At 44.7% G+C, this 26,065-nt stretch overlaps 1 protein-coding gene across 4 annotated transcripts in view; it reads right to left on the reverse strand.

Moving 5' to 3' along the window:
• pdgfc (platelet derived growth factor c) overlaps window positions 1-26,065 on the reverse strand; it is a 392,811-nt gene that overhangs the window by 177,330 nt on the left and 189,416 nt on the right. For all 4 annotated transcript variants that reach the window (XM_070871706.1, XM_070871696.1, XM_070871726.1 and 1 more), the window contains one exon: window positions 2,592-2,772. In XM_070871706.1, the coding sequence (XP_070727807.1) occupies window positions 2,592-2,772 (181 nt within the window). The remainder of the gene's footprint in view (window positions 1-2,591; window positions 2,773-26,065) is intronic.

Here is a 26,065-nt window from a genome sequence, read left to right on the forward strand (position 1 = left end):
TCAGTATTGCTGACCATGAAACTATCGGATTGTCGTAACAATCCAACTGGTTCACTAATGTCCTTTAGGGAAGGAAATCTGCTGTCTGAAATGGCTCAGCAAGGCACAGTTGTAACAAACAAATAAAAATAAAACTGGATGGACTACCCGGCATCCACCTCGTCACTGACTTTAGACACAAAGGCACACCCAGCCCAGTCGACCCTGCAAAGTCCTCCTCACTAACATCTGGGGACTTGTGTCAAAATTGGGAGAGTTGTCTCATAGCAACAGTCTGACACAGTCATACTCACAGAATCGTCCGGGTGGGGGATTTCAACGTCCATCACCAAGAGTGGCTCGGTAGCACCACTACTGACTGAGCTGCACGAGTCCTGAAGGATGTAGCTGTCAGACTGGGCCTGCGGCAAGTGGAGAGAGAACCAACACCAGGGAAGAACCTACTTGACCTCATCTTCACCAATCTACCTGTACAGATGCAACTGTCCATGACAGCATTGGTGGCAGTGACCACTGAACAGTCCTTGTGAAGAAGACCCACCTTCACACTGAGGACAACCGCCCTCTTGCTGAGTGGCATGAATATCATGCTAAATGGGATCGATTTAGAACAGATCTAGCAGATCAAAATTGGGCACCCATGAGGTGCTGTGGGCCATCAGCAGCAGCAGAATTGTATTCCAACCACTCTGTAACCTCATGGTCCGGCATATCCCTCATGCTACCATTACCAACAAGCCAGGGGACCAAACCGCAATGAGGAGTGCAGAATCATCGAATCATAAAATGGCTACAGCACAGAAGGAAGCCATTCGGCCCATCCCAGTGCCAGCTCTGCCCTTTCCCTGTAGCCCCACCAATTTACTCTCAGTCATTAGCAAAGTGATGGAAGGTGTCATCGACAGTGCTATCAAATGGCACTTACTTACCAATAACCTGCTCACCGATGCCGAATTTGGGTTCCACCAGGACCACTCGGCTCCAGACATCATTACAGCCTTGAACCAAACATGGACAATGGAGATGAATTATAGAGGTGAGGTGAGAGTGACTGCCTTTGAAATCAAGGCAGCATTTGACCAAGTGAGGCATTCGTAAAATTGGAGTCAATGGGAATCAGGCAGAAAACTCTCCACTGGTTGGAGTAATATCGAGCACAAAGGAAGTTGTAGTTGTAGTTGTTGAAGCTCAATCATGTTAGCCCCAGTACATCACTGCTAGAGTTGTTTAGGGCAGTGTCCTTGGACCAAACATCTTCAACTGCTTCATCAATGACCTGCCCTCCATTAGAAGGCCAGAAGTGGGGATGTTTGCTGATGACTGCACAGTGTTCAGTTCTATTTGCAACTCCTCAGCTAATGAAGCAGTCCATGTCCGCATGCAGCAAAACATAGACAACATTCAGGCTTGGGCTGATCAGTGGTGAGTGACATTCATGCAACACACAAGTGCCAGGAGATGACTATCTCCAACAGGAGAGTGTAACCACCACCCCTTGACATTCAACAGCATTACCATCGCCAAATCTCCACAATCAACATCCTGGGGGTCACCATTGATCAGAAGCTTCACTGAACTAGCCATGTAAATACTGTGGCAACAAGAGCGAGTCAGAGGCTGTTTATTCTGCCGCGAGTGTCTCACCTCCTGACTCCCCAAAGCATTTCCACAATTGACAAGGCACAAGTCAGGAGTGTGATAGAATACTCTCCGCTTGCCTGGACAAGTGCAGCTTCATTAACACTCAAGAAGCTCGACACCATCCAGGACAAAGCAGCCCACTTGATCGGCTTCCCATCCACCACTATAAACATTCACTCCCTCCATTACCAGCACACCATGGCTGCAGTGTGTACCATCTACAAGATGCACGACAGCAACTTGCCAAGGCTTCTTCGACAGCACCGCCCAAACCCACCTAGAAGGACAAGGGCAGCAAGTGCATGGGAACATCATCACCTGCAAGTTCCCCTCCAAGTTACACACCATCCTGACTTGGAAATATATTGCCATTCCTTCAACATTACTGGGCCAAATTTTGCTCCCTAACAGCACTATGGGAGTACCTTCACCACACGGACTGCAGCGATTCAAGAAGGCGGTTCACCACCACCTTCTCAGGGGCAAATAGGGATGAGCAATAAATGCTGGCCTTACCAACGATGCCCACAGCCCAGGAACGCATAAAAATAATCCTACTCATGGATCTTGTTATCAATGGTCTTTAGACTGGGTGAAATCACTAAGAAAGTATTGTTGTATAATTCCTAAATTACCAATACTTTCACCTTTGCTCAGACTTTGTGCGGCTCTTAAATTTGAACTTACCGTTTAATATTTTATCTGGAAGATGCAATTATTTTTTGGAAATTCACACCGAGGCAATTTTTTTCTGATTATGTCCTCATTGTGGGCGAGGTACTCGAAAAGTTAAAATTTATATATTTTGGAGTCAACATATTTGTCTATGCTATGTTGTTACAAGAGAATATTATTACATAATACACTAAATTATCAAATGCTTTCCATTTCTTGCACTTTTAAAACAGTACACATATTCTTTAAATAAGATAATTATCTCATTTACTTACAGTTTCCAGAAGGGAGTAGTAAATGCAGAAGCCCGGTTTTGATGCCAGATATTCATCGGATCTGAATCGTATCCTGACTTGATTTGCCTTCGATATCTGTTTTCCTGGAACTACATTGGCACCACACCACCGTCCAATAATGGTGCCATCACTTAGATCTTCAATTTCTACAAAATCGAACCTAAAGGAGAGATAGCCTTTGTCAAATGTGGTTTAGATACAAATGAGCTGTATTCAGATTCAGCAAAGTAACAGATCCACCGATTCTGAAGTGTTCTCCATCTCAAAGTCTGGAGATTGCTGATGACAATACCATCATACAAATGCTTAACATGCTCAGATCAAACTCCTCGCCACTATGTTAATGGAGGCATTAGCCCACTTAAAATGAATGGGTTAATGGCACACAGCTTTAACAGAGAAGAATCTGATATAAATACATTAAGCGTTTATGGTCACATCAACAAGAGAGATTTCCAGAATGGGATCTCAAGCCCATTTAATTTGAAATATCCAAAAAGCTGAATTGAGGAATTAAATATTTCTATATATATTAAGGAAAGCAGTTCTATAGTTAAAAAAAATCAAAGTGTTATATCAAAAATATCATATCTCCATAATTATAAAGTATTTATTATGAAAACAAGTAAGCTTCAGCAAAAAGACTTTAAAATAAGCAGGAGCTGCACTTGTAATTTCAAGATACAAGATAAATAATTCATGCTTTAAATAATTCAAGTTAACAACTGGTTTATCAGAGCTGCATCAGCTGGATGAATTGTTTGCTGAATCAAATGCCAGCACTGTGCCAGAAAAAATATGGACTTGACAAGTACTCCTGAAGTACAAAATGTAAGAAGGTACTAAGTGGAAAATATCTGACATGCACATCCATTTTCCAGATCATCTAGAGCTATTGTACGAATTACACTCCACATTTGATACCATTTAAATTCCATTCATACCAGAGCCATAAGCTCTGTTGTAACTCGGGGTGTGAATCGGGCGTGCGAGGAGAGCAGGAAGCCCCCATGATGTCGCAAGCATGAGGCCCGGCAATTTTAATTCCCGGGTCTTATTTTCATGTGACAGACAAGCTACCCACCCGATCACATTAGGAATCAGGCAGCCCAGCCACATGACATGCATAATTTCCAACAGGCTTCCAGAGGCCTATTTAAAGCGGGGATAGATCTCCAAAGCGAAGTTACATTCACTGTTTTTATTTTTGGTTGAACAACGCTGGAAACAATAGTGGCATCAGAAATGAGTCAGAGGATTGCTCCCAATCCCCCCTGGTTTTCTGATGCATTTCTGGTGATTGAGGTCAGGGCAAGGAGGGAGGTACTGTTTCCCAGCAGCTGCAGCCACATACGCAGGGCCACACTTTTGCAGGCCTGGACAGAGGTGGCTGACAAGCTCAGTGCCACCAGCATCACTTGCAGGACCTAGCTTCATTGTAAGAAGAGGTTTAATGACCTCACAGGATCAGTAAAGATGAATACAGCTCTTCATCTCTCCACAACACCTGACAACACTCCTTTCACACATGGCTCCAACACTCTCAATAATTCCCTCACCTCCATCACATCCTTCAACATACAATCACAAGAATACACTGCAACACTTCTCTTTTTCATTCCAAACACACTCGCCTGTTCCTTTCCTCTCTTTACCTACACACTAACAGCATCTGTGTCTCATATCCTAGCACTTGCAGCCACCAACTCCTCCCAGCACTCCTTCCTCATTTCAAATGGCCCACACTTGGCTTTACACTCAATCACCACCCCATTGTCATTCCATCTTGCCTCTTCACTTCTCAACACATGGATTATATGTACAAGCCATATGCTTCTCCACTTCTGCTTTCAACAGCCACTCACTAATGCTCATTCTCTCTTTCTGCAGGTCAGACAGCACATAATGCCAGGGGCTTTACGCCTATTACTACCACTTACATATGGAATATCAGTGAGTTATAGTATTACTGTTGGATATGAGGGGAATCTAAATGTGACCAGTATTACTATTAGTTATTGGTGCAATTTCTGTGAGTTACTATTAGTTACTGGTGGCATCAAAGTTCCTCCAACCACTGGTCTCCTCCCAGCAATGCTCTTCTCCATCTTCAGTTTTCTTTTTTTATCTGTGCACAGGTGACCTGATTCTCAGAAATTCTCACACACAACAGCTGCTGTGTGAAACTACGAGCAAAGATACTCAACTACAGGGGAGCCAACCTTTATGAACCAAATGCAATAATATTTTTATTAAATTTGGATATGGCGTCATTAACAAAGCCAACCTTTACTGACTATCCGTGGTTGCCTTTGAAAAAGAGGCGCTGGGCCTTCTTCTTGAACTACTGCAATCTATGGTAGAGTTTTCCAGGATTTTGATCTGGCAAGGATGAAGGAAGAATGTGCAGATGTCAAATAATCAATCGTCGCATGGTCAGAAGTCACGTGACCAAACTTTCAGGGATTAAAGGAGTAGTGGCAGCGTAGATACGACATTGGCTAAGATACACAAAGCAGAGAGTCATGATGAACTGTTGTTTTTCAGGCTGGAGGGAAGTATACAGTGGTGTCCCCCAGGTGTCACTATTGGGACCACTGCCCTCTTGGCCATCTGGAATTGTCTATACAAGGTATCATTTCAAAGTTTGCAGAAGACAAAAATCACAGAAATGTAGTAAAATTTGAAGAGGATAATAATAGACTAAAGGACAACGTAGAAAGATTGATGAAATGGGCAGACACATGGCAGATCCAATTTTATACAGAAAAGTGCGAATTGATGCATCCTTGACTTTATAGCAGAGGCATAGTGTACAAATGCAACGAAGTTATGCTAAACTTTTATAAATCACTGGTTAGGCCCCAGCTGGTGCATTGTGTCGAATTCTGGGCACCACACTTTAGGAAGGTTGTCAAGGCCTTAGAGAGGGTGCAGAGGAAATTTACTAGAATGGTACCAGGAATGTGACATTTCAGTTACATGGAAAGACTAGAGAAGCTGGGGTTGTTCTTCTTAGAGAGTAGAAAAGGCTAATGGGAGATTTGATAGAGCTGTTCTAAAATCATCAATGGCTTTGGTAAGAGTAAATAAGGAGAAACTATTTCCAGAGGCAGAAGGACACAGAATTAATGTAATTGGCAAAAGAATCAGAGGCGAGATGAGTAAAATCTTTTTCATGCAGCAAATTGTTATTGTCTGGAATGCACTGCTTGAAAAGGTGGTGAAAGTAGATTCAACAATAAATTTCAAAAGGGAATTGGATTAAAATTGGAATGGAAAAAATTTGGAGAGATATGGGGAAAGGGCAGGCAAATGGACTAATAGATAGCTCCTTCAGGGAGTTGGCACAGGCATAGAAACATAGAAAATAGGTGCAGGAGCAGGCCATTCAGCCCTTCGAGCCTGCACCGCCATTCAATGAGTTCATGGCTGAACATGCAACTTCAGTACCCCATTCCTGCTTTCTCGCCATACCCTTTGATCCCCCTAGTAGTAAGGACTTCATCTAACTCCTTTTTGAATATATTTAGTGAATTGGCCTCAACAACTTTCTGTGGTAGAGAATTCCACAGGTTCACCACTCTCTGGGTGAAGAAGTTTCTCCTCATCTCGGTCCTAAATGGCTTACCCCTTATCCTTAGACTGTGACCCCTGGTTCTGGACTTCCCCAACATAGGGAACATTCTTCCTGCATGATGGATCGAATGGCCTCCTTCTGGGCTGTATCATTCTATGATTCTATGAAATACCTCCAACCAGAGTTGCAAACTATACCCATCCAACTGCTGCACGTGCTGGATGCTGAGCTGCTTCTGCTTCTCTTCCTCCAAGTTTGCTTCCATCCAAATGAAACTGGCAATAATGCCATCCATTAAAAGCAGAAGGGGAGGTGCATGGAGGGGAGGAAGTGGTCATGGGGGAGAGATCGCGAGGGGGAGAGGCTGCAAGAGGGTAAGGTCGTGGGGACGGTCGATAGCAGGTCGAGACATCGTTGGGGGAGAGATCGGGGGGGGAGATCGCGGGGAGGGAGCAATAGCGGGGGGGGGGGGAGGGCAGCATGAGATAGTGGGGTGAGATATCGTGAGGCAGGGAGGGATTGAGGGGATGAGATCGCGGGAGAGAGATCGTGGGGGAGGAAGTTCACAGGGGTGTGAGAGATCGCGGGGTGGGACATCATGGGTGAGATATCGCAGAGAGAGATTACAGGGTGGTCAGAAAATCGGAGGTAGTTTGGGGTGGGCCAATCGTGCGGTAGTGCAAGATCATGTTTGAGGGGCCAGGGGAAACATTGCTGGTACTCCAGCCCACATGCAATGTTGGGAAGACAGTTACCTGCTGATTCCAGCAGCTCCTGCCTCCCTTTATCTGCTGGGTTTCTCAAGCCCTAGGTACCCGGCCCGCAACCGTTAAATTTAAATCGCTGCCAAATTCTGAGGCACAGAGTCTCATTTGAATAATAAAATTACCAACCAGCCTCTCCAGAGTGGGTTGCCTGGCCGACCCAAACCCGCCATGGTTAAACTGGAAGTCGTCGCAGTCGCAGTCGCATCGGGTTCGGGTCAACTTTCACATTTTTACAAATTTAACCCCTCCCGCTCATCGTGGTGTGTGGGGTTAAAATGACATCCCTCCTTACCAAGGTTGAAAACTGTAACATTCTCCAGTTTTTCGTCAGACCTCTGACACTGAGGATCAGTTTCAAGGCTCTTCTCCATTTTGTCTCCGGCACTTGAATGTCTCCCTTGTATCTCAGTGACCTGAAATGGGTGTAGTGCTCAAGGCTACATGATATCACTTGTGCATCATAAATCCTATGGCATACCTAAATGGGAAGGGTTATTATTCTATGAATATTCAAATGTTATAGAATTATTGAGTCTTACAGCACAGATCTTGCTGCTCAGAAAAGGCGACAACTGAGTTTGGTGTGTGTCTCAAGGTAGAGCTTTCGAGAAAGCTACAAATCTACTTTGCTCTAACAAGTTGCTGGTACATTATGGTCCGTGTAAGCGTCTAGTTGGGCCTGTGATGCTTCATCATATGGGGTTGGCTGCATGCTCCAACAAGCTAATAAGTCGGGTAAACTACAACCTGTTGCGTAAAGTTTGTCAAAGGCGGAAAGAGCCTACAGCATGGTAGAAAAAGAAGCATTAGCCTGCGTGTATGGGGTTAAAAAGATGCATCAGTACCGGTTTGGTCTTCGTTTTGAACTCAAAATGGATCACAAGCCACTCATTTCATTGTTTTCAGAAAACAAAGGTATCAATACCAATGCATCGTCCCGCATCCAGAGGTGGGCGCTGACATTATCTGCCTATGATTATGTCATTCGCCATAGACCTGGCACCGAGAATTGTGCTGATGCACTGACCTGTCTGCCTTTGCTCACACCGGAGGTGGAGATGCCACAACCTGCAGATCTACTGTTAGTTATGGATGCTTTTTGGAGTGAAGGAACCTCTGTCACTGCTCAACAAGTTAGGACCTAGACCAGACAGGACCCGGTTTTATCGGTTGTAAAACATTGTGTCCTTAGTGGTAATTGGTCCGCTACATCTATGGAAATGTGTAATCGACCAAACCTTACAACCGTCACAAAGACGAACTATCCATTCAGTCAGATTGTTTACTGTGGGGTAATCGTGTTGTTATGCCTAAGAAAGGCAGAGAGAAATTTGTACGTGATCCACACAGCACTCATCCCAGTATTGTCATGATGAAAGCCATTGCCAAGTTGAAATCGAAACTGATCTAGAATCATGTGTGCATCAGTGCAACACTTGCATGCATCTAAGCAAAGTACCAGCGGAACCTCAGCTGAGTCTGTGGTCGTGGCCATCCAAACCATGGTCGAGGATCCACATCGACTTTGTGCGTCCTTTCCAGGGTAAGATGTTTTTGTTGTGGTGGATGTATATTCCAAGTGGACAGAGTGTATAATCGTGTCATCCAGTACATCCACAGCTACCACTGGGAGCCTTCGTGTCATGATTACTACTCATGGTCTGCCTGACATCGTTGTGAGCGACAGCAGATCTTGCTTCCCAAGTCTGGAGTTTCAAAAGTTCAAGAAACTCAATGGTATTAAACATGTGAGGTCAGCACCATTCAAATCTGCTTCTAATGGTCAAGCAGAGCGTGCTGTTCAAATGATCAGGCAGAGTATGAAACGTGTAACTCAGGGTTCACTGCAGACTCGCTTGTCATGCATATTGCTTAGTTACAGGACAAGACCCCACACGCTTACCAGGTCTCCCCTGCTTAAATTTGATTAAGAGAAGTCTCAAGACCAAGCTCTCTCTCGTCCATCCTGACTTGAACAATCGTGTTGAAAACAGACGTCAAAATCAGCAGTGGTATCATGATCGTGCTGCTGTGTCACGCGACAACTCTGTTAATGATCCTGTGTATGTGCTAAATTATGGTCAAGGTCCCAAGTGGGCCGCCAGTACTGTTAGGGCCAATGAGGGTAACAGAGTGTTTATTGTCAGACTCAAGAATGGGCAAACATGCAGGGAAACATGTTGATCAGATAAAGCTGCGGCACGCGGATGAACATAAGAACATAAGAATTAGGAACAGGAGGCCATCTAGCCCCTCGAGCCTGCTCCGCCACTCAACAAGATCATGGCTGATCTGGCCGTGGACTCAGCTCCACTTACCCGCCCGCTCCCCATAATCCTTAATTCCCTTATTGGTTAAAAATCTATCTATCTGTGATTTGAATACATTCAATGAGCTAGCCTCAACTGCTTCCCTGGGCAGAGAATTCCACAGATTCACAACCCTCTGGGAGAAGAAATTCCTTCTCAACTCGGTTTTAAATTGGCTCCCCCGTATTTTGAGGCTGTGCCCCCTAGTTCTAGTCTCCCCAATCAGTGGAAACAACCTCTCTGCCTCTATCTTTTCTATCCCTTTCATTATTTTAAATGCTTTGATAAGATCCTTCTGAACTCCAACGAGTAAAGACCCAGTCTACTCAATCTATCATCATAAGGTAACCCCCTCATCTCCGGAATCAGCCGAGTGAATCATCTCTGTACCCCCTCCATATCCTTCCTTAAGTAAGGTGACCAAAACTGCACGCAGTACTCCAGGTGCGGCCTCACCAATACCCTGTACAGTTGCAGCAGGATGAACTGGAACAAGTTGAGAAAGATATGATCAGTGACCAACCAACCTATATTCATTCATCAGAAGACTCTGCCATCATCAATGAATCTGGACTTTCAAGCTCTGACATGGTCATTGCCACTCCCATCAGATCGGCTACCCAGCCTCTAGTCTTAACTGACTCAGAACGTTTGCCCAGAACTGGAGTTGAACCGAGACGATCAATTCTTGAGCGGAAAGCCCTGGACTGTCTTAACTTGTAAAAAGACTGATACTAAGATCTTGAAAGGGGATGTTGTCATGTATGTATACTTGGGGTTACTAGCCACCAGGGAGCGCCACTCTCTGAGGTCATTGAGCTGTACGCAGGTGTGTGCGGGTCAGCTATATAAAGGAAGCCACCATGTAATGCGTGCACTTTGGGCCCGAATAAAGTTGAGCCAGGTTTGCACCTGAGTGAGTTTACAGTATTCAGTCTATCAAGTTATTACATACATAACAGGCAGAAACCGGGCAAATGGGCAATTAAAATTACCTCCACAAATCCTGCTTCCTTCCCACTGTGTTCCCATATTAAAGTGCTCTTTTTAGCAGGCGAGCAGGACACCCATAGGAAGGAAGTGGGGTCCTGCTTTAAATATCCACATTGGGTCCAATTATGTCATTGGACAGACCCCCCACCCGATCTTGGGTCTGTTCACAGCACCCCATTGTAACGCTCATTGCAACGCACTCCCACCTTCCCGATCATGGCCCCAATCATTGCAACGCTCCCCCACCTTCCCAATCATGGCCCCAATCATTGTAACGCTCTCCCACCTTCCCGATCATGACCCTAATCATTGCAACGTTCCCTCACCTTCCCGATCATGGCCCCAATCATTGCAACGCTCCCCCACCTTCCCAATCATGGCCCCAATCATTGTAACGCTCTCCCACCTTCCCGATCATGACCCTAATCATTGCAACACTCTCCCACCTTCCCGATCATGGCCCCAATCATTGCAACGCTCTCCCACCTTCCCGATCATGGCCCCAATCATTGTAACGCTCTCCCACCTTCCCGATCATGACCCTAATCATTGCAATGCTCCCCCACCTTCCCGATCATGGCCCCAATCATTGTAACGCTCTCCCACCTTCCCGATCATGACCCTAATCATTGCAACGCTCTCCCACCTTCCCGATCATGACCCTAATCATTGCAACGCTCTCCCACCTTCCCGATCATGACCCTAATCATTGCAACGTTCCCTCACCTTCCCGATCATGACCCTAATCATTGCAACGTTCCCTCACCTTCCCGATCATGACCCTAATCATTGCAACGTTCCCCCACCTTTCCGATCATGGCCCCAATCATTGTAACGCTCTCCCACCTTCCCGATCATGGCCCCAATCATTGTAACGCTCTTCCACCTTCCCGATCATGGCCCCAATCATTGTAACGCTCTCCCACCTTCCCGATCATGGCCCCAATCATTGTAACGCTCTTCCACCTTCCCGATCATGGCCCCAATCATTGTAACGCTCTTCCACCTTCCCGATCATGGCCCCAATCATTGAAATGTTCCCCCACCTTCCCGATCATGGCCCCAATCATTGTAACGCTCTTCCACCTTCCCGATCATGGCCCCAATCATTGAAATGTTCCCCCACCTTCCCGATCATGGCCCCAATCATTGTAACGCTCTTCCACCTTCCCGATCATGGCCCCAATCATTGAAATGTTCCCCCACCTTCTCGATCATGGCCCCAATCACTGTAATGCTCCCCATCCCCTCCCGAACACAGCCACAATCATTGTAACGTTTCCCCACCTTCCCGATCATGGCCCCAATCATTGTAATGCTCCCCCACCTTCCGATCATGGCCCCAATATTGTAACACTCCCCCACCTTCCTGGTCATGGCCCAATCATTGTAATGTTCCCCATCCCCTCCCGAACGTGGCTCCAGGCTTTCCCCACTACTAACTGGCCGAGACTGTCCCTAGCTGGGGCCACCTGCTCCTCCCACACCCCAACCAGATTGTCAATCTGCTCAGCTGCAGCACAGGAAACTGCAGCATTTGATAAACGAGGCCCTGTTAAGATCGGAAAGGCCTGCAAGTCCCTGGTTTTGCCAGGTTAAACGCGCTTCCAAGCTCAATGCACCCTCCCCGCCTTCCCATTAATATTGGGGCCTCAGTGTCTTTAATGTGCTCGGTCCATTAAGACCCTGAAATTATGTAAATGAAGTGATGGCTCCATAATATGCTCAGAGCATCTCAACAGCACTACCATCACTTTTCGCCAATAACAAGCAAACATATTGGGTCATAGAATTATAAAACAATACAGCACAGAAACATTTGGCGGCAAATAAAATCTACGCCAATGTTTTTCTCCACATGAGCCACCAGCTCTAATCCCACTCACTTTCTCACCCATCAGCTTTAATTTTCTTTCTTTCCAAGCAACCATCCATTTCTTTTTTTTTAAATGGACTCTGCTTCAACAACGGTTTACATCACTTTATATTCAAGCCATCCACTGTGTATTTTTTTTTGTGATTACCTTGCACTACCACCTTTAATCAGCTGTGTATCTTGTACGACAAGATCCCTCTCCTCCTCTACTTCACTTAAAATTTTAGGGGGAAAAATTCATGGCCACCACAAGAGTTGCCGGCCACCGGCAAATCGGGTTAACGGCCATTAAAAATGGATGAAGCGCTACCAGGGAAAAATTCACACTGGGGGCTAAAGATCTTTAGCCCAGCGCTATCTTACTGTGTGACACCGTCCTGGCGGAGTTAGTCCAGGCCTAGCAGTCGAAGTTGCCATCCAGGAGTGGCGTTCCAGCTTATAACAGCCTCTGGGAGCAAAGCTATGGAGTTCACTAAGATTTATGTTAAATTAAACCGGCAATGAATTAAAAGGGCAATGGTTTCAGAAATAATAAACATTAAAATGAAGTGAAAAAATGCATTTTTCAGCCATTATTGCCTTTAAAAAAAAATTACATTAAAAAGAAAACCCAAATGGGAGTCTTCAGCACTTAAAGCTGAATTCCCTTCCTTAGCTCAAAATATGGGAAAAGCACTAACACAAATGGCTCAGCAAGCCAGGGAAGAGGCACCCAGGGTTTCGCATACAGCACTCCAGCTTTGTGCAAAGGGTCAACACTGCAAGAGAGTCTTCTACCCACAGGGGCCAGGAGGCCCGCCAGAAAGAATGATGTGGGACAAAACCATTTGGTGCAAATTTTGCACTAGCATGAAGAATCAAATGGGTGTTACACGCAGAAAAAAACTTGGCAGGGAGAAAAACTCATGCATAATGAAGATCACCCAAATTACCATCCATTTTATTTAATGGGCAGAAAGTGAAGTATGTTTATTGTACATGTGCAATCTGCCCTACCCGATTTTCCTCTTGGTGCTGCATGCAGCTAACCTTTGATTCCCAAATGCAACAATAGGAAAATCAGAAACCTGAAAAGATCGATGTCCGTTTAATTTGCCAATGTCGTCATACACAAATTCTACAGTGGTACCAATAAAGCCCAATCAGATCATTTGACATTTTGTGTGCTAAATCAACATTTTAGAGATTTTTATTTTTTGCAGGGGGAGGAGGGAACATCTTACAACATGCCCCAAGAAAGGGTGTGCAAAATTATAGTTGTAGGCTCTCTCCTGCTCAATATTGCTATGGGCAGAGGCATCCCCATGGACATGGATGATAAACAGCTCCAGGCTGTGGAAGCGCAGGAGAGCAATGCTGTCCCCCAGCCACCAACAAGAGATGACCCACTGCTGGCAGGGTGCTAGCTGGGTCTTCCACTGAGATCTGCAATTGGGCACTGTTGCTTTCTATTGGCTTATATTTCTAAGAGGTCATTCACGATTCAGCACCCCCAGTGCATTGCAGCACTCACAGAAAATCCATCTTGGGAAATCGGGAGCACTCAGCCGGGATAGTTCCATAATGCAGTCCCCGTGAGTGCTGCTCTCCGCTGGGAGCACCAGATTGCTAAATCACTTCATAATGCCAAAACAATAATTTGCTTTATCAATAAATTTAGCGCAGAGAACTACCTGGGCTGAATTTTCCATGGTGGTTCCGGGCACGATTGGTGGCGGGTTGGGTGGGAAAGTTGTTATCTTTTGGCAGCGTATCAAGAACCCGCTGTCAACTCGCTCCCATGCGCCTTTCCCAAAGGCGTGTCTGTCATCGTGGAGCCGACCCGACCTGCAGTGGCGGGGGTCCCAACTGAAATCATTATGAGGCACGTTACAGGCACTTAGGGGCCTTTCCCCTCCCCCCACTTTTTAAATTTCCCTGCATGGTCACGGGATTCACACAGCTCAGGAACCACGTCTGTCAATCTGAGGCGTGAGTTCCGTGGCTTTTGCTCCAGCTGATTACTTGACAGCATGGAAAACAAACCAAAATAAAAACATGTTGATTACATCAGCCAAAATATTGATGGAGATTCTGTTCTACTTGAAAAGCTACTGGAAAATGTACATTTTTCAATGGTCTTTCTCGGCTGTTGCCTTCCAATTGACCAGTAATTACAGTGAATTGATCTGCACTATAAAAAATTATATATACCATTTGAATAATTTTTGTGTTGTTTCTGGTCAGGTTTTTCTCACAGTATACTGTGATTATCCAGTTACAAATTAAATCAAGTCATCAACTGTAATAATTTCATTCTCATCACTCATTCCACTGGTTCAATTTGCTATCAGTCCCTGAATATGACTAATTAAATTTTTCAGTTTGAGACTTTAGGGTGAATTTCTGCAGAGGTTCTCTCACTTATCCATTGCTAACTTCAAAGGAAGATCTGCAGAAATCCCAGAAATACACTGTAATCACCACTTACACTGTTTGCCAGCAATTCCGCAGCTCTTCCACTGAACTTGCATAAGATTGGAAATCCAAACCTTTCCAATTACAATTAAAATCTGATTCATTTTATGTATTACCTGTACACACACATCTTTTATTTGTACCAGTTACTGATACAAAAGTATATAGAATTGTGACTAAAGCACCAATAACTTCCCAATTAATGTACTTTTTAAATTATGTTCTTGATCGTATTTGTAGATGGAGTCATACTACTTAATGATAGTTTTATTTAAATATTTATTTCTCATTCATATATCACTTTTGAGATATTATTGTACCGTAAAGATTTATCAGACACTATGTTAGATTAAACTTAAAATGTAATGTGGGCATTGTCCTTTCAAGGATCCCAGTTTAAAACACATCATGAGTGACGTCACCAAACCCGCTTCATCGAATTGGTCTAGGTATCACGCTTGGCAGGTTTAACAGGTCCCATCAAGAAAAGGTCATTTTGTACAGTGGGATGGAGCCAGCAGCGGGGTCATGACCAGGACCGTCACAAGCCACACCGGACCGGCCAAAGTATGGAAAATTCTGGCCATATGTGTATGTTAAGTTGACTTTTGAACAACTAATTCTTTATTTTCTATGTAATGAAAGATGACAGTGTGTAAAGAATATTAGAAATGAGTTAATATTTGTTTGTGTTTGAAACTCTGAGTAAATATTGGGAAGACCAAAACCATTATCTTCAGCCTTTGCCATAAACTCCCTCGCCATCAATTCCATCCCCCTCCCTGGCCACTGCCGAGACTGAACCAGACTATTCGCTACCTTGGCTTCCTATTTGACCTTGCACTGAGCTTCCGGTTCTATATCCTCTACATCACCAAGACCACCTACTTCCATATCCACAATATCATTCGTCTCTGCCCCTGCCTCAGCCCATCTGCTGCTGAAACCCTCAAGCTTGTGTTACTTCTAGACTTCACTATTCCAATGCTCTCCTGGCCGACATCCCATCTTCCACCCTCCGTAAACTTGAGCTCAGCCAAAACTCTGCAGCCAGTATCCTGACTTGCACCAAGACCTGTTCACTCTTGTGCTCACTAACCTACATTTGCTTCTAGTCTAGCAACACCTCAAATTAAAAATTTGCATTCTTATGTTAAAATCCCTCCATGGCCTCACCCCTCCCTATTTCTGTAATCTCCTCCAGCCCTACAACCTGCCAAGATCCTCGCACTCCTCCAATTCTAGCCTCTTGAGCATCCTCGATTTCTTTCAATCCACCATTGATGGCAGTGCTTTCAGTTGCCTTGGCTCTAAGCTCTGGAATTCTCACCTAAACCTCTCCACCTTTCTCTCCTCCTTTGCTATGCTCTTCAGCACCTAGCTCTTTGACCAACTTTTAGTCTTTTGTTTATTTCTTTGTGACTTGTTATCAAATTTTGTATGATATTGCTTCTGTGAGTGACTTGCGATGATATACTACATTAAAGGTGCTATATACTTTGTTGACTTTGTTGTTGTACTATGTTCTGCTGTGTGCTGTGATCATTTGTATGCTGGTTGTTGATGTGGCCCATGGAAAGTGCTTCCTTAGTTGAGTAAGTACTACCAGTGCAGCACATCAACAGCCAGTGCAGGAGATACAGAAAGCCTGCAGTCTGCATCTACAATTAACCCTGATGTACATGCTTCAATGCTAAAGGTTTCCATTGGTGGTGCCATTGTGGGATCTTTGAAAGAAGTGTGCTTGGCCTCAATTTTAGATCTGCAGCACACTGTGAATAGGGTGGGGGGTCCGATAGCACACGGGAAAGCCAGAAGTAAGTGCAACACGTCTGTCTGTGGCTTTTTAACTCAGCCATGTCATTATAATTTTACCATCCAATCAGCAGCAGTGGGCATGATGTGGATCTGCAAAACGCGATTTCAGCTCCAGTATTTAAAGGTGCATTCCCAACATGCAATTTGAAGGGTTTGGAGTTGGGAAGTGTCATAATGGACTCCAGACAGGCAAAGGCTGTGCATCATTTCAGTGATGCCTCCCTGGATGTGCTGCTGGGAGCCGTGAGGAGACAGAGTGAGATAGTCTTCCCTACCAACGGGAGGAAGAAACCTGCAGCTTAGAGCTTGGAGTTATCGGAGGTCAGCAGTAGGAGCGTGGTGCCACATTCCTGGATTTAGTGCTTTAATGACCTAAACAAGTCAGGAAAGATGAGTACAGTGACACATTAAACTACATCCCACTGTGCGCATGACCCCACCCCCTCACTCTGCCTTGTGCTGGATTAGGCTTGACATCACTTGGCACACCCACTTACCTTGCAGGTGCACCTATCCTCTTGCTATGCACTTCCACACATCCCCATCTATCCATCCACCACTTCCACGCACCTGCATCTTTATGCAATGTCATCCCTCGCCCTCACAAAATGCACTCCACTTAGTCTACCGCTGAACTAAAGCATTGTGGCAGCTGCCCAGGAATCTTGTGCATATTTGCATAAACATTTTTCTCAGCTGCACATTGATGAAGTGAAGGCCCTTGCGGTTTACGAATACTCCTGTTTGTTCTACATAAGACATAAGAAATAGGAGTAGGAGCGGGCCTTATCGCTCCTCGAGCCTACTCCGCCTTTCAATAAGATCATGGCTAAATTTCTACCTCAACTACACATTCACACCCTATCCCCATATCCCATGATTCTCTTAATGGCCAAAAATTTAGTGATCACAGTCTTGAATATACTCATCAACTGAACATCCATAGCCCTCTGGGGTAGAGAATTCCAAAGAATCGCAACCCTCTAAGTGAACAAATTTCTTCTCATCTCAGTCCTAAATGGCTGCCCCTTATCCTGAGACTATGAGCCCTAGTTCTAGACTCTCCAGCCAGGGGCAACAGCTGGGGGTGCCCTGATTGACACATGTGCGCACTCAATGGTGCCCTGCACCTGTGGGAAGCCAGCTAGAGACGTGAGGCTGAGCGCCCGCTCATTCTAACTGGCATCATCAGTGGCAAAGTTGACATAATTGCAGACCCTGGCGACCCATCAGTGACCTGTTTTATGCATTTGTGGGCAGCCGACTAGGAGATCCTGGATATATCTGCGGCAGAGCCCTGGAAGGATCTGGAAGCAAAAAAGTTGAGGGCGGCAGTAACCTTGACAGCCACTGGTATCGCGTGGCCCCCAGGTCCAGCAGGGAGAGGTGTCCTCACTAGGAGGCTGCAGATGTCAGACAACACCTGATGTGACATCCTGAGCCTCCTGAGACACTGCTGTTCAAGCATGTCAAGGAAATTGATCCTCTTACTGTAGACCCTGTTTTCTTGGTACTGCCTCCTGCGACTGCTTCTCTCTGCTGATCCCCTCTGTGCTGTACAGCTACAGGTCTGTGAGCAGCAGGCTGCTGCGGGTGCTGTTGCTAGTCATCTTGGTCCTCATCCGAGGTCCAATCTAAGGCAGCATAAGAGTCACACATCCTCATGTGATAGAGCAAACCTCTAAAGTGTAGAAAGCAACCTCTGAATTGTACAAAATAACCTCTCAGCAAAAGAACTGTGAAAAAACCCGCTTGTATCAGCTAGGAACAGCAGCATAGTAGTTTAATTACTGGACTAGTAACCCAGAGGCCTGGAGTAATAATCCAGAGACAGGAGTTCAAATCCTATCATGGCAGCTGGGGTAATTTAAATTCACTTAATTAAATAAATCTGGAATAAAAAGCTAGTGTCAGTAATGGTAACCACGAAACTACCGGATTGTCATAATAACCGATCTGGTTCACTAATGTCCTTTAGGGAAGGAAATCTGCCATCCTTACCTGGTCTGACCTTTAAGTGACTCCAGACCCAACAGCAATGTGGTTGACTCTTAACTGCCCACTGAAATGGCCTAGCAAGACAGACACTCAGTTGTAACAAATTGCTACGACAAACATAAAGAATAAAACTGGACAGACCACCCGGCACCGGCTATGGACACGACAACGGCACAGCTAGCTCAATCGAACCTGCTCACTACCTTCTGGGGACTTGTGCCAAAATTGGGAGAGCTGTCCCACAGACTAGTGAAGCAACAGCCTCATATAATCATACCTTTCAGCCAATGTCCCAGACTCCTCCATCACCATCCCTGGGTAGGTCCTGTCACACCGGCAAGGTGATGGCACATTGGTATACAGTCGGGAGGCTCTGTTTTGGGAGTCATTAACATTGACTCCGGACCCCATGAAATCTCATGGCTTCAGGTCAAGCATGGGCAAGGAAACCTGCTGATTACCACCTACCGCCCTACCTCAGCTGATGAATCAGTACTCCTCCATGTTCAACACCAGCTGAAGGACCAAGCTGCTAGACTCGGCCTGCAGCAGGTGGTAAGAGAACCAACAGCTCAAAACTTGGCCTCAATGAGTCACCATGGGCCATCAGCAGCAGCAGAATTATATTCCATCACAATCATTCACCTCATGTCCCAGCATATCCCTCACTCTACCATTATGATCAAGCTAGGGGACCAAATCTGGTTCAATGAGGACTGCAGAAGAGCATGGCAAGAGCAGCACCGGGCACATGTAATAATGAGGTACCAACCTAGGCAAGCTACAACACAGTACTACGTGCTTGCTAAACAGCAGAAGCAGCATGCAATAAACAGAGCAAAGCAATCTCACAATCAACGATCAGATCAAAACTCTACAGTCCTGCCACATCCAGTTGTGAATGGTGGTGGACTATTAAACAACTAAGGCTCCATGAACATCCCCATCCTCAATAATGGCGGAGCCTAGCACGCAAGTGCAAAAGATAAGGCTGAAGCGTTTGCAACCATCTTCAGCCAAAAGTGCCGAGTGGATGATCCATATCGGTTTCCTCCTGGGGGCCCCAAGACATAAGAATGTAAGAATTAGGAGCAGGAGTAGGCCATTCGACCCCTCTAGCCTGCTCCGCCATTCAATAAGATCATGGCTGATCATCGACTTCAACTCCACTTTCCTGCACTGTCCCCATATCCCTTGATTCCATTATTATTCAAAAATCTATCGATCTCTGTCTTGAATATACTCAAAGACTGAGCATCCACAGCCCTCTGGGGTAGAGAATTCCAAAGATTCACCACCCTCTGATTGAAGAAGTTTCTCCTCATCTCAGTCCTAAATGGCCGACCCCTTATTCTGAGACTGTGATCCCTAGTTTTAGACTCCCCAGCCAGAGGAAACATCCTCCCTGCATCTACCCTGTCAAGCCCTGTAAGAATGTTGTATGTTTCAATGAGATCACCGCTCATTCTTCTAAACTCTAGAGAATATAGGCCTAGTCTACTCAATCTCTTCTCATATGACAATCCTCCCATCCCAGGAATCAGTCTGGTGAACCTTTGTTGCACTCTCTCTATGGCAAATATATCCTTCCTTAGGCAAGGAGACCAAAACTGTACACAATACTCCAGGTGCAGTCTCACCAGGGTCCTATATAATTGCAATAAGATGTATTTTCTCTTATACTCAAATCCGCTTCTAATAAAGGCCAACATACCATTTGCTTTTTTAATTGCTTGCTGTACCTGCAGTTTAACTTTCAGTGATTCGTGTATAAAGACACCAGTTCCCTCTGAAACCCAACATTTCCCAATCTCTCACCATTTAAAAAATACTCTGCTTTTCCATTTTTCCAACCGAAGTGGATAACTCCACATTTCTCCACATTATATTCCATTTGCCATATTCTTGCCCACTCATTTAGCCTGTCGATAGCCCCTTGAAGCTTCTTTGCATCCTCCTCACATCTTATATTCCCACTAGCTTTGTATCATCAGCAAACTTGGATATATTACATTTGATCCCCTTTGCAAATCATTGATACAGATTGTGAATAGCTGGGGCCCAAGCACCAATCCTTGCGGCACCCCACTAGTTACAGCCTGCCAACCCGAAAATGACCCGTTTATTCCTACTCACTGTTTTCTGTCCATTAACCAATCCTCAATCCATGCTAGTATATTACTCCCAATCCCATGAGCCCTAATTTTGTTTAATAACCTCTTGTGTGGCACCTTATTGAATGCCTTCTGAAAATCCAAATATACCACATCCACTGGTTCCCCCTTATCTATTCTACTCATTACAACCTCAAAAAACTCTAACAGATTTGTCAAACAAGATTTCCCTTTCATAACTCCGTATTGACTCTGCCCAATCCTCTTATTATTTTCTAAGTTAATAAGTTACCACATCCTTAATAATAGATTCTAGCATTTTCCCTATGACTGATGTCAGGCTAACTGGTGTTTAGTTCCCCATTTTCTTTCTCCCTCCTTTCTTAAATAGTGGGGTTACATTAGCTATCTTCCAATCTGCAGGAACCATTCTAAAATCTATGGAATTTTGGAAGATGACAACCAATGCATCCACTATTTCTATAGCCACCTCTTTCAAAACCCTAGGATGTGGGCCATCAGGTCCAGGGGATTTATCGGCTATTAGTCCTATTAACTTCTCAATACTATTTTTTTACTAATTCTAATTATTTTAGTTCCTCATTCTCGCTAGAGCCTTGGTTCTCCACTATTTCCAGAAGGTTTTTTGTATCTTCTTCTGTGAAGACAGACGCAAAGTATTTGTTTAATTTTTCTGCCATGTCCTTATTTCCCATTATAATTTCTCCTGTCTCTACTTGTGAGGGACCCACATTTACTTTTGCTAATCTTTTCCCTTTTACATACCTATAGAATCTTTTACCCTCTGTTTTTATGTCTCGCGTTAGTTTACTCTCATATTCTATTTTCCCTTTCTTGATCAATTTCTTGGTCCTACATTGCTGAATTCTAAATCCTCCCAATCCACAGGCTCACTGCTCTTTTTGCCAAAATTATAAGCTTCTTCCTTTGATGTAATACTATCTTTAACTTCTCTTGTTAGCCACAGTTGGACCAATTTTCCTGTCGGGTTTTTGTGCCTTAAAGGAATGTATGTTTGTTGTAAATTATGTATTAATTCTTTAAATGTGAGCTATTGTTTGTCGACTGTCATACCTTTTAATATAGTTTCCCAATCTACCTTAGCCAACTCGTCCTTCATACTTACGTAGTTTGCTTTGTTTAGATTTAAGACCCTAGTTTTGGATTAAACTAACTCATTTTGAAACTCAATATAAAATTCTATATATTATGGTCACTCTTCCCTAAAGGCCTCTTTACTACAAGGTTATTAATTAACCCTTTCTCATTGCATAATACTAGATTTAAAATAGCCTGTTCCCTAGTTGGTTCCTCAACATATTGATCTGGAAAACCATTTTGTAAACATTGCATGAATTTGTCCTCCACACTATTACTGCATATTTGATTTTCCCAGTCTATATCTAGATTTAAGTCCCCCATGATTGCCATGTTACATGCTCCTTTAATTTCCTGATTTATACTATGCCCGCTGACATTGCTGCAGGAGTTCCTCAGGACAGTGACCAAGGCCCAACCATCTTCAGCTGCCTCATTAATGACCTTCTCTCCATTATAAGGCCAGAAGTGGGAATGTTTGCTGATGATTGCACAGTGTTCAATTCCATTCGCAACTCCTCAGGTAATGAACTAGTCCATTCCCACATGCACCAAGACCTGGACGGCATTCAACCTTGTACTGATAAGTGGCAAGTAACATGCACACCAAACAAGTGCCAGACAATGACCATCTCCTACAAGTCAGATTCTAACCACCTTCCCCTGATATTTAATGGCATTACCATTGCCAAATCCTCCATCATCAACATTCTGGGGGTCACCATTGACCAGAAACTTAACTGGACCAATCACATAAATATTGTGGCAACAAGAGCAGGTAAGAGGTTGGGTATTCTGCGGTGAGTGCCTTGCCTTCTAAGTCCACAAAGTCTTTCATAAGACACAAGACATAAGAAATAGAAGCAGGAATAGGCCATTTGGCTCCTCAAACCTGCACCGCCATTCAATGAGATCATGGCTGATCATTGACCTCAACTCCATTTACCTGCCCGATCTCCATATCCCTTTATTCCCCTAAACTCCAAAAACTTAGCTATCACAGCTTTGAATATATTCAGAGTCTCAGCAATCACAGCCCTCTGGAGTAGAGAATTCCAAAGATTCACAACCCTCTGAGTGAAGAATTCCTCCTCATCTCTGTCTCTCCTCGTTCTAGACAGTATAGTCAGGGGATACAATCTCTCAGCATCTATACTGTCAATCCCCTTCAGAATCTTGTATGTTTCAATGAGATCAGCTCTCATTCTTCTAAACTCCAGAGAGTATAGGCCCATTCTACACAAATTTGCAAGGCACAAGTTAGGAGTATGATAGAATACTCTCCATTTGCTTGGATGATTGCAGCTCAACAACATTCAAGAAGTTTGACACCATCCAGGACAATGCCAATCCCGCTTGATTGGCACCCTATCCACCCCCTTCAACATTCAGTCCCTCCACCACTGGCGCACCGTGGCTGCAGTGTGTACCATCTATAGGATGCACTGCAGCAACTCGCCATGGCTTCTTCGGCAGCACCTCTTAAACCTGCGACGTCTGCAACCTAGAAAAGGACAAGGGCAGCAGGCGCATGGGAATACCATCACCTGCAAATTCCCCTCTAAGTCACACACTATCCTGACATATGTAATGCCGTTCCTGCATCGTTGTTGGGTCAAAAGCCTGGAACTCCCTCCCCAACAGCACTGTGGGAGTACCTTGACCATGTTGACTGCACCATTTCTAGAAGGCGGCTCACCGCCACCTTCTCAAGGGCAATAAGAAATTGGCATTAAGTGCTGGCCTTGCCAGCGATGCCCACATCTCATAATGAATAAAAAAAAGGTAAGAAAGCAGCTAAGTGTGGACTATTTATTGGCATCTTTCCCTGAGATTGATTCAGCCCCCTCAATTGCCGCCTTTTATTCACCTTGGTTTCACAGGCAAGTTTCAGGAAACCTGAGGACCAGGCGTTAAAATTAAAATAGTGTGTCAATGTTGCTCTAATTGAGCGATTAGCATATGGTAATTGAGAACCCACCTCTCCCAAGGGGTTTGCGTCCAGACAGCCTAGCACGGGAGTCAAATGCAGAACTCAGCAGGTTGGAGCCGGCTTCCCGACACGCTGTCAATTCGCCGGTTTTAACGCCCCCCGCAACTGCACCCAAACCTCTTCCACCTTAAAATTCAACCACTTGTTACAGCAAGATGTCACAAAGAGCTTCACAGTCAATTAACTACTTTTGAAGTGAAATCATTATTCTATGGGTACATTTGCACACAGCAAGGTTTCACAAACAGCAATGAGATCAGTGAAGAGTTAATCTGCTTTGGAGTGTTAGTTAAGGAATAAATGTTGGTCATGACACCAGGAGAACTCCCCTGCTGTTCCTTGTTATGAGAACTTTATGTCCACTTGAATAGTGTTACACAGAATCTACAGCACAGAAACAGGCAATTCGGTCCAACGGGTCTATTTCGGTGTTTATGTTCCCTAAGAGCCTCCTCCCACCCCTTCGATTCCTTTCTCCGTCATGTGCTTATCTAGCTTCCCCTTAAATACATCTATACCATTCGCCTCAACTACACCTTGTGGTAGCGAGTTCCACAGTCTAACTGCTTTTTGGGTAAAGAAATTTCTCCCAAATTTCCTACTGAATTTTCAGTAACTATCTTATATTAAGCATAGAATAATAGAATAATACAACGCAAAAGAATGCCATTTGGCCCATCTTGCCTGTGCTGGCTCTTTGAAAGAGCAATCCATTTAGTTCCATTCCCCTGTTTTTTCCCTATAACTTAACATTTTCTTTTTCAAGTATTTATATAATTCCTCTTGCAAGGTATTATTAAATCTAATTCCACCATCCTTTCAGGCAGTGCATTCCAGATCATAACTCGTTGCGTAAAAAGTTGTTCCTTCACGTTGCCTCAGGTTGCCTATTACCTTAAATTTATGTCCTGTGATTGCCGACCCTCCTGCCACTGGAAACACTTTCTTCTTATTCACTCTATCAAAACCATTCATGATTTTGAACTGAAGTCTTTTATCCCTGGTACCATTTTAGTAAATCAACCGACCCCCTCCCGTCCACCCCCAACCCTACCTCCTTCTGTGTCCGCCCCTGGAAAAAACTCTCTCCCAACTCTCTTACAACTGCATTTATCAACTACTAACTGTCCAGCTTTTGACCCTCCATTCACCATGACATCTCTGCAGCTACCGATCTGCTCAATCGCACTCCCACCACCTTTGATGCCCTTGTTCCTTTCTCACCCTGGCCGTTCCCCCTGGTACAGCCCTGATCTTCGCTTCCTTAGGTCCAAGGGACATAGACTTGAACGGATATAACGGACAACTGGTTTAGCCATTCACCGCCAAATCTGGCTGGACCACATAAAGCATTATCGGGTCCGGCTCTCGTCTGCCAAAATCGCTCACTATTCCAGAATGTAAAGATAAACCCCAGATTCCATTCTCCACTGTTAACCATTTTTTTTAAACCCCTCTCCCCAGTTTCTGCCCTCACCTCCAACAATAAGTGTGAGAAGCTCATGGACTTCTTTGTCTCTAAGATTGAGACCATCCATTCAGCTGCCTCTGCCTCTTCCCTTCTTTCCCCTAGCCCACCAGGTCAAACTTCCTCTAAGGACGCCCCCTGACCTCACATCTTTATCCAGTTTCTCTCCAATCTCCCCTTATGACCTTTCCGAGCTCATCCTGTCCATGAGACCCACTTCCTGCTCCCTTGACCCTATTCCCACCAAAGTGCTGACCATCCAACTTCCTTTTCTGGCTTCCATGTTAGCTGACATTATTAACTGTCCCCCTCTCCCTCAAAGCTGCCGTCATCACCCCTCTACTCAAAAAAACAACCCTCAATCCCTCTGTCCTTGCAAATTACTGCCCATCTCCAACCTCCCTTTCCTCTCCAAAGTCTTTGAACATGTTCTCACCTCCCAAATCTGTGCCCATATTTCCCACAATTCCAAGTCTAAATCCCTCCAATCCGCTTTCCGTGCCTGCCACAGTACTGAAACAGCTCACATCAAAGTCACAAATGATATCCTTTGTGATTGTGACAAAGGCAAACTATCGCTCCTTGTCCTTCTTGAATTGTCTGCAGCCTTTGACATGGTTGCCCACTCTATCCTTCTCCAACGTCTCTCCATTGCTGTCCAGCTGGGTGGGACTGCACTTGCCTGGTTCTATTCTTATCTATCTAATCATAGCCAGAGAATCACCTGCAACGGTTTCTCTTCCCACCCCTGCATCTTTACCTCTGGTATCCCCCAAGGATCTATCCTTTGCCCCCTCCTATTTCTCATCTACATGTTGCCCCTTGCAACATCATGCGGAAACACAGTGTCAGTTTCCACATGTACACTGATGATACCCAGCTCTACTTCACAACCATTTCTCTCGACCGCTCCACAGTCTCTAAATTGTCAAACATCCAATTTTCTCCGATTGAATATTGG

This window comes from Pristiophorus japonicus, chromosome 2, assembly GCF_044704955.1.
Source record: "Pristiophorus japonicus isolate sPriJap1 chromosome 2, sPriJap1.hap1, whole genome shotgun sequence".
NCBI classification, from domain to species: domain Eukaryota; kingdom Metazoa; phylum Chordata; class Chondrichthyes; family Pristiophoridae; genus Pristiophorus; species Pristiophorus japonicus.